The 9,547-nt window shown below is 42.5% G+C and overlaps 1 protein-coding gene across 4 annotated transcripts in view; it reads right to left on the bottom strand.

Annotated features, from left to right (window-relative positions):
• TRAPPC10 (trafficking protein particle complex 10) overlaps window positions 1-9,547 on the bottom strand; it is a 58,859-nt gene that overhangs the window by 13,016 nt on the left and 36,296 nt on the right. For all 4 annotated transcript variants that reach the window (XM_015560825.1, XM_015560826.1, XM_015560827.1 and 1 more), the window contains 4 exons: window positions 9,201-9,342; window positions 7,007-7,165; window positions 6,044-6,279; window positions 2,093-2,193 (listed from right to left, as the gene is read on the bottom strand). In XM_015560825.1, the coding sequence (XP_015416311.1) occupies window positions 2,093-2,193; window positions 6,044-6,279; window positions 7,007-7,165; window positions 9,201-9,342 (638 nt within the window). The remainder of the gene's footprint in view (window positions 1-2,092; window positions 2,194-6,043; window positions 6,280-7,006; window positions 7,166-9,200; window positions 9,343-9,547) is intronic.

Raw genomic sequence — 9,547 nt, 5'->3', positions numbered from 1 at the left:
AATGTTATCCTTGAAATACATAATTTTTATAACTAGGTTTTAACACAGATAATTTCAGGAATTATGAATATTGTAATTGTAGCTTGGCCTAAAAATCATAGGGTGCTGCGAAAAGATGCATATTGTCTTTATCTGTAATCATTAGAAAGTTAGGGGTATTTTCTTCCAATAGCATTGTTGTAGTTTCTTTTTTCATGGTATTACTAAGTTGTTATCTTCTATATACACTAATTTAAGACAACTATGCTAACTGAAGATGCTTCATGCTACTTTATTTAGGGGGTTTTATTTCCACTCCTCAATAGATGTATACATTTCTCATATGCTTCTTCACTCATTAGTTCTCTAGTTCTGAAGGGTTACTCAGTGTCATCTTGATCACCCAACCATCTTCATGACAAGATTTGTTGACAAGTCCTGGATTTTCTACAAAAGCTTCATTAATTTCAGTTACTTCTAATGGAGGAGAATAGAGTTCACTAGCAGCTTTCCAAAGCACCAAACTCATCCAGTTTGTTCAATTTTGTCCCGACTTCAGGCAGACTATGGCAAACATTTCCCAAAGCTTCCTATGCAAAATGGATGATTCCCACTGTTCCAACTCCATTTTCTGTTGCCATCCATTCAGGCTTCTCTGTGAATTTATACACCAAGAGCACTGGTGTATAAATTCTGCCCTCAGGCCCCAGGGCTGTGGCGTGCACGGTGTGGCAAGCACTAAAGGCTGCAGGCCGAGCCCATACGCTCAGGGCACTCGGAGTGCCATGTTCGCAGAAGTGCCAAAACTACTGATGTTTTTAACCATTATCGTCTACAGTTCCCTCGCTGTAATTTAAAGGGAAAGATAGCTATTAGAATAATGTTCCACTCTAAATATGGTTCTGAAACCTACATATGTTCATGTTGACCAATGTCACCCCAATAAATTTAATTAAAAAAAACCCCTCCTACCTCACAGGTGAGCTCTAAGTATTTCACTATTTTGCTTAACAATAAATCTTAAAAGTTCTCAAATAAATAAATAAATATGATTCTGACATTTTTTTTTTCCAAATTACCCAAATAAGCCCTGGCTGAAGCAGAAGGGGATATTACAATGATGGGCCAGGCTCACCTAAGCCCAGTGGTCATGTGAGCATCACTGACTGGGGACAACGGGAACTGTCTCCTGATGCAGTGACATATGAAGCACAGGACACATCTCAAAGATTCCAGCCTTTCCAAGGGCTGACTGTGAATCTGATCAAGCCTCAAGCGCAGTGGTTCTCAACTGGCAGCAATTTCCCCACACGCACTCCAGCCAGGGGACGTTGGGCAATGTCTGGAGACATTTTTTGGTTGTCACACTGGGGTGGGCAGGATGGGGAGTACCAATGGCATAAAGCAGTGAGCTGCTAACACCCTACAGTGCACAGGGCAGTGCCCAGAGCAGTGTCCAGAGTAAGGGTTATCGACCCACAGCATCAGCAGTGTTGAGGCTGAAAAGGCCTGCTCTAGAATTAGCTAGAGATGCTGGGGCAACTAGTTTAACCCCTTCCCCAACAATTTTTTTGTTAAAAACGTTTCTTTTTCAGACTAATTTTTTTATTTTGGTTCTATATAGTATTTTTGATGCTGGTTATGAAAACAGTTTGTAACTCGTCTTCCTATAAACCATATTTTTTTACCATATTTTCTTAGTATACTCGTCGACGACTGAAAAAGAACATTTTGTGAAAACGAGTATACACGTTTCTGCCGGGGAAGGGGTTAACAAACCCACGAGGATGTGACCAGGCGAATGCAGAATGCGCACCTTCCAGAGGACAACTGGCCCATGTTTGTCAATGGGTCATGGGCTTGAAGAACAAGGCAAGGCCGGGAAGAAAGGTCTGATTATATCATGGGCACTTGGATGGATCCCCTCTCCCACAAACCAGCTGTGCAGTCCACTACTGAGACAGCTGGGGAGATCTCAGTATAGACTGGGTACTGTAGTGGGCAATGGCATCATGGTCATGTAAGAAAACATGCTCAAGGTCACCAAAGCCAAGCTCTCAACAGCAAGGGTCTCTGTGTCAAGAGCCTGCGACAGAAGCAGGGCCTCCCTTACCGTGTCCCGGCTGACAGCACAGCATGTGTGGTCCTGAAGGGCACGCTGAATGTCAGTGCGATGACAGTGGAGTAGATGGACCACGGGCACTCGATGGACACCTAGGAGAAACAGAGGGACACCCATTCAGATTACTCACCAATGGCACAGCACCACCACCATCCATCCAAGTCTGCTGGGGCTGCCAATTTCCTACATACTTGATGGCTTTACAATTCCTTATTCAGAAGGAAAACCCCACTAAACATACGCACAAACACAGGAGAGACACAAAGCTACATACATAGTCAAGAAAAATGGACATGGGACAAGCAGAACGTCCAGGAGTCACCAGAATCGTCTCAATGGCTGCGGAGCAGAGGCCGCAGCAAGCACACAAGCCACACCTCGCTATCATTCCACATGTGGCCGTGATGCTAAATGTATTTTTTTACTGTGCAGGAAGTTATGACAAAGTGCTTTTAATCACTTATGTCCAGATGATATTACTCAGTCATTAACTATTACAAAATTAAATGAATTATTCACACACTTAACCCACATGACGCTGAATGCATAGCTGAAAACCAATCAAGGCACAGTGTGGACAAAGCTATTAATTCCTGTAAGGGCAGAAACCAGGCCTCAAGCTTCGATTTATTTCCCTCACTTAACAAACATATTGAATATGGAAACTCACTCATTCAGCATGACTCTATGCTCTTAATTGAAATAAACATCACCTTTGTCTCCTGAACAGGTGAGGGAAAACATTTCAAAGACTGAAAAATAAAAACATTATTCTTTAGGTGCCACTGGTCTGATATTCTATGCCTCTCTTTAAAATGACTGCATTTCTTAGCCTTTTGTGCATATACTTTTTAAAACTTGTCATTTAAACTAAAACAAAAAAAACAGTTCAACCACTGCTCCCACCTACTACCACCAATCTGTTTTCTGTATCTGCAAGGTGTTTTTGAATATTTTTTAGATTCCACATTTAAGAGAGCAGATACAGTATTTCCCTTTCTCTCTCCGATTTATTTCAGTTAGCATAATACCACTGAGATCCACTCGTGCTGCTGCAAATAGGAGGATTTCGTTCCTTTTTATGGCCAAATAATACTCCACTGTGCATATCACTTCTTTACCCATTCATCCATAAATGGTTCTAACAGTTTTTTGATCAAGTCTTTAGGATTTTCTATATATAAGATCATGTCATCTGCAAATGGTCAGTTTCTTTTCTCCCTTTCCAATCTGTATGCCTTTGATTTCTTTTTCTTGACTAACTGCTCTGACTTAGACATCCAATACTGTTTTAAAAAAGAGTGGTGAGAGAGGGTATCCTTGTCTTGTTCTTAATCTTAGGGAAAAAATCTACAGCTTTTCACTGCTGAGTATGATATTAGTTGTGGGATTCTCATTCCGTCTTCATTAAGCTGAGGTATGCTCCTTCAATACCCACTTTGTTGAGAGTCTTTATCATAAATGAATGCAAAATTTTGTCAAATGCTTTTTCTGCAACTATTGAGATGATCATGTAATTTTGTCCATTTTGGTGATGTGTACCACACCAACTGGTGTGCGGATTTGAACCCACCTTGCATCCCTGGGATAAATCCCTCTTGATCATACAGGGATTTATGATCCCATATGGTCGTTGCATGTGATTTGTTAACATTTTGTTATGGAGTTTTGCACCTATCTTCATCAGGAATGTTAGCCTGTAATTTTCTTTCCTATGGCATCTTTTCTGGTTTTGGTATCTATCAGGGACTCGTAAAATAAGCTTGCAAGTGTTCCTTCCTCTTGTACTTTTTGAAAGAGTTTGAGCAAGACTGGCATTAATTCTTCTTTGAATGTTTAGTAGAATTTACTAGTAAAGCCATCTTGTCCTCAACTTTTGTTGGGAGGTTTTTCATCACTCATTCAATTCCTCACTAGTAATGAATCTGTTTAGATTTTCTATTTCATATGATTCAGTCCTGAAAGGTTGTATATTTCTAAAAATTTATGCATTTCTTCTAGGTTGTCCAATTTGTTGAAATATAATTGTTCACCATAAACTTTTTTGTATTTCTACAAATTTATCCATTTCTCCTAGGTTGTCCAATTTATTGGCATATAACTGTTCACCGTAGAATCCTTTGTATTTCCATATTTGTTTCTATCCTTCCACTCTTTTTCTCTTGGTGAATCCAGCTAAAGGTTTGTCAATTTTATCTTTTCAAAGAAGAACTCTTAATTTTAGTGATTTCTGCTATTGTCTTTTTAGTCTCTCTCATTTATTTTTACTCTAATTTTTATCTCCTTCCTTACACTAACTCTGGGCTTTGTCTGTTCTTTATCTAGTTCCTTCAGGTACAAAGATGGGTTGTTTGAGACTTTCCTGCTTCCTGAGATAGGCAATTATCACTCTGAACTTCCCTCTTAGAACTGCTTATGCTGCAGCCCATAAATCTTGGTATGTTACATTTCCATTTTCATTTGTCTCAAGGTATTTTTTTGGTTTCTTCTTTGACACATTGGCTGTTCAGTAGCAAGGTGTTTAATCTCCACATATTTGTGAATTTTCCAGTTTTCTTCACGTAATTTCTAGTTTCATACCATTGTGGTTGAAGAAGATGCCTGATATGATTTCAATTCTCTTAAATGTATTAAGACTTGTGATCTAACATGATCTACCTTGGAAATGTCCCGCATGCACTGGAGAAGAACATGTATTCTTTTGCATTTGGGTGGAATGTTCTGCATACGCGTTAAATTGATTTGCTCTAGTATGTCTAAGAGCAACATTTCCTTACTGATTTTCTATTTAGACGGTCTATCTATTAATGTAAGTGGGGTAGTAAGTCCCCTGCTATTATTGTATTGCTATTTCTCCCTGTTAGTATTTGCTTTATATATTTAGGTATTCCTATGTTGGGTATATAAATGTTATATTTTCTCTTTATATTGATCTATTTTATTATTATGTAATGTCTCTTATTACAATCTTTGTATTAAAGTCTGTTTTGTCTAAAATCAGTAGAGCTATTCCAACTTTCTTTTGATATCTATTTGCATGGAATATCTTTTTTCATCCCTTCACTTTCAGTCTGTGTGTATCCTTACATCTAAAGTGAGTCTGTTGTCGAAACCGGTTTGGCTCAGTGGATAGAGCGTCGGACTGAGAGGTCCCGGGTTTGATTCCGGGCAAGGGCATGTGCCTGGGTTGCGGGCACATCCCCGGTGGGGGATGTGCAGGAGGCAGCTGATCGATGTTTCTCTCTCATCGATGTTTCTAACTCTCTCTATCTCTCTCCCTTCCTCTCTGTGAAAAATCAATAAAATATATTTTAAAAAATAAAAAATAAAAAAAATAAAGTGAGTCTGTTATAGGCAGCATAGAGATGGGTCTTGACTTTATTCATGCAGCCACAAGAATACACTTCTACCCCTGAGCTGGTCAGAAGCCCTCAGAGCCGACGTCTGTGTTACAAGACACAGACACACCTGGAATCAACAAAATGCTAGCCACACACTGCGTGAGCTGATGGGCTGTGGACCGGGGACCAAAGCCATGGACCGCTCAGACTGCTGTCAATAAACACCAGCACCAGAGCAGAGCTTTTCCTTGCCAAGTCTGACGTGACACCTCAGTGGACAGAAACAAGCACTCGAAGGCACAGAACTCCTTCCAGCCTAACCACTAGGGCAAACAGACCACGGGCCCAAGGTTGCCTCCCTTAAGTAAACACTATCTTTCACAATAAACTGTCCTTCCCTCTTGAGCTGGAATAGGAAAGTTAGAGCTGTCTGTCTTTGTCTTTCCAAGATGTACCCATTATCAAATGAGGGGTGATTCACAGATATTAGTGCTAAACCCAACAAGAGTGTGCAGCATCAGGAACTGGAAACCTGCCACTTCAACCGAAGTCATCTCTCATGCACTGGCTTTCAGAACCAGCAGGACATGACCCTCCTTACTTTGTGGTCCGTGGTAGCCATGCAGTGGTCGGCTTTCTGTGTGTCCTTAGGCTTCCTCTGGGCCTCTGTCATCCCCAGCATGGTGCTCCCCGCCTCCCCTCCAGCTGCTGGAGCTGAAGGTAAAGACAGAACTTCCAGTTCAAATTCGATCATGTGGTATGCAGGTGCTGCAGGCAGACTGATGCTTGTGACCTTGTCAGACGACTGAACTCGGAGTGATGCGTCAGAAGCCTTTTCTAGGAAAGATAGAAAAAGTCACTTCAAACACATTCCTTCTGTTTCCTTGTTCCTTTTTCTTCTAGCAGGTGATGGGCCCAGCCGTGAAGTTCCAGCCCAACTCCTGCTGCTCCTATACACATAAAAGCACAGAAAGGACTAAGGTGGGACTGAAGAGGCAGGAAAATCAGGAACAAAGCCCCCTAAGACAGAGTCACACTGCATGAAAGCCAGCTGGTCCCAGGCCAGAGAGCTGTCATTGTGCTCAGTTTGAATACAGAAGAGCATTGTGTGTGTCCCTGCACAAGTGCTCCCTCCTAGAAAGGGAGCAGCGTCCGTCCCTCCATAACTCACAGCTGAGGACCGGGGGGACAGACTGTCCACTGCCTAAAAAGACCGATTTACTTTTGCTTTTTGGTGAGGAAAGCGGGGAGGGTTGTAGGAGGCTAGAGGCCCGCAGGGCGTCACTATTAAGCACAGGCCCATGCTGCATCCGAAGTCCTAGCAGGGTCAGCACCACCTGGCAGCGAGCACGTGCACGGCTCCGTTTATCCTTCTCATATGTAACGACCCATCCAGGGGCAGGGGCACTGCCCACCCCAGGCAGGATGCTGCCAGGAGAGAGTTGTAGACAGAAGCAGGCCTCAGGTGCTAACTGAGGATGAAAGGGATGACAGCTCCTTACATCCTCATGATGCACGGCAAACAATGCTGAGAGTCCCCCTGTGCTAGGGGACCACCCCTTACCTCTCGTGTTAGAATAGATCACGGCTTTGTTCTCTGCATGACACAGGATGAGCATGGCTTCCACGTTGCTGAGTTGGAGGCTGTCCCCGTTTTTCACTGTATAATGGCCAGTAGTGACAGTGAACTTGACCTTCTGAGGAATACCAGCTAAAAGGCTATCTAAAGGGAAAAAGACTGCACTTAGCATCACTCTCACCCAAAAATAGCAATGGAGGAACTAGTACCAGGCTAAAATACAGTTTAAAAAAAAAACACAAACAACAACAAAAAAGCACTGTTTTTTCTACTAGAAAAGATTTGTTCACTTCAGATACTCCTCAAATTCACTGTTTCCATCCCTCCACTCTCACTTTAATCTCAATTACACGGACCGCAGGGTTGCAGGGTCCTTGCTGAGACTAAGAGAAGCTTTGAGCCTGAGGTGTCTCATCACCATGTTGGCTAAGAGTTAGGGATCACAGTGGCAACCACGTCTATGAGGGGCTCAAATTTTATCTGCCAATAAGATAGTAAGAGACAACCAGATAATGACACTGAAGAACAGATTCATGAGACTTGGTCTGTTAGCTTAGTTGGTTAGAGTGTCGTCCCGATAGCCAAGGTTGAGGGTCTGATTTCTGGTCAGGGCACATACAAGAATCAACCAATGAAAGTTTAATAAGTGGAACAATAAACTGATGTTTCTCTCTCTCTCAAATCAATAATTTATTTTTATTTTTAGAACAGACTAATGAAATTGCATGTGCTATTGCTATTCAGAATCTTCTTTGGATGTTTCAGATTAGGCCTTCAAGATCTTTGGCTTAAAAACAACTCAGTTAAAGACATGGCTATTGGTTTCTCTTAACATGAAAATGAGCTAAGGTTTCTGAAAATCCCACTCCAGGGAAGGCGGAAGGAAGAAGGCAAGAGATAAGAAACACGGAAGAGAAAGAAACAGACAAGCCTTGCCGAAACCGGTTTGGCTCAGTGGATAGAGCGTCGGCCTGCGGACTGAAAGGTCCCAGCTTCGATTCCGGTCAAGGGCATGTACCTGGGTTGCGGGCACATCCCCAGTGGGAGATGTGCAGGAGGGCAGCTGATCGATGTCTCTCTCTCATTGATGTTTCTAACTCTCTATCTCTCTCCCTTCCTCTCTGTAAAAAATCAATAAAATATAAAAAAAAAAAAATTAAAAGAAACAGACAAGCCAGAGGGTGGGAAGGCAGGGGCACGAGGAGGGAGGGGCTGCAGCATGGAGGCGTGAGCACAGCTGGCTGGTCTCACCGGCACATTCCAGGCTCTGCCAGCAACAAAGCTTAGCCTTTTTCACAAAAGGTTCTCTGACTGTAGCATCATTTGAGAGACTGCTGTGTTCAGCATCTGAGGCCTTTCCTGATGGCCATGGGAGAAGTTTAAAAACACAAAAATAGAAAGTATGGGGAGATTCAATAGAAAAAAATGCTTTCTTTGATTTTTTTTCAAATGGAAGAAATAAGCCAATAAATACATTGTTCCAGCCTAATTAACTAAAACATTCTGTTTCACTGTTTTAATTGATGTGTGGTTTTAAATCATCTGTTTACACCAATTCTTTCTAATTTTAGAACTTAAGATCAACCAAAGGACTTACATGCAAGCATACAGGTCTAACCAATGGACACAGACAACAGGGGGGTGAGGGCATGAGTGGGGGAGATGGGGGTTAATGTGGGGATAAGGGCACATATGCAATAACTCCTTGACCGGAATCAAACCTGGGACCTTTCAGCCCGCAGGCCGACGCTCTATCCACTGAGCCAAACTGGTTTCGGCCTAATAAAATTTTTTTTAAAAAAAGAACTTAACAAAGAGGACAACAGCTTTGAATTTCTCAAATACTATGCTAGGAGATCAAGAAATTATATTTACTTACTAAGTTCTCTGTAGTTGACATTAACTGATAGCTCATTTTTCTCTCATTTTTTTATGTTTGGATTTACCATGCTTATTAAACATGAAAGTTAGCATTTACAGAACGCAAATATTCGATGAACAGAAAAGTCACAGCCAGGCAAGATTTCTTTGATGCTACCCCAAACACCTCTTACAGAGGAATCCAGCTACACTGTGCTGGAAGTCCACTGGTGCAGGAAGCCCTGCTTTCAGACTTCTTCAAAAAGGAGTGAAGTGCAAACCAGAACCCCACAATCCCAGCTTTGTGCAGCCCACTCACCGGCCAGAGGCTCCACGTGCAGCTGCGGCTCCTGGGAGTACACATCGTACTGCGCCAGCGGGTAGAGGTGCGGAAGTACGAAGCACACCGGGCCCGCCGAGGCGCACAGCTGCCGCAGCATGTACGTTCCAGGCTCCTTGGCCTAGGGTCAAATCAGGCATTTGGAAAGTCGTCACCCACTCTCGCAATTGTGAGCACCCGAAGAGCAGGAGGTACCATTATCCCTGAATTGATCATTCTTTTACCCTCTTTATCCTACTGCTCTGTGCTCACATGTCTATAGGCAGGCTGTTCAAAGGGCCCTAAAAACTTCTACTGATGTCTTTCTGAGTAATTGGGGCTTCAAC

Source organism: Myotis davidii, unplaced genomic scaffold (assembly GCF_000327345.1).
Source record: "Myotis davidii unplaced genomic scaffold, ASM32734v1 scaffold1476, whole genome shotgun sequence".
Classification (NCBI taxonomy): domain Eukaryota; kingdom Metazoa; phylum Chordata; class Mammalia; order Chiroptera; family Vespertilionidae; genus Myotis; species Myotis davidii.
The sequence above is the reverse complement of the archived record's forward strand: the minus strand, read 5'-3'. Positions and strand labels throughout refer to the sequence as shown.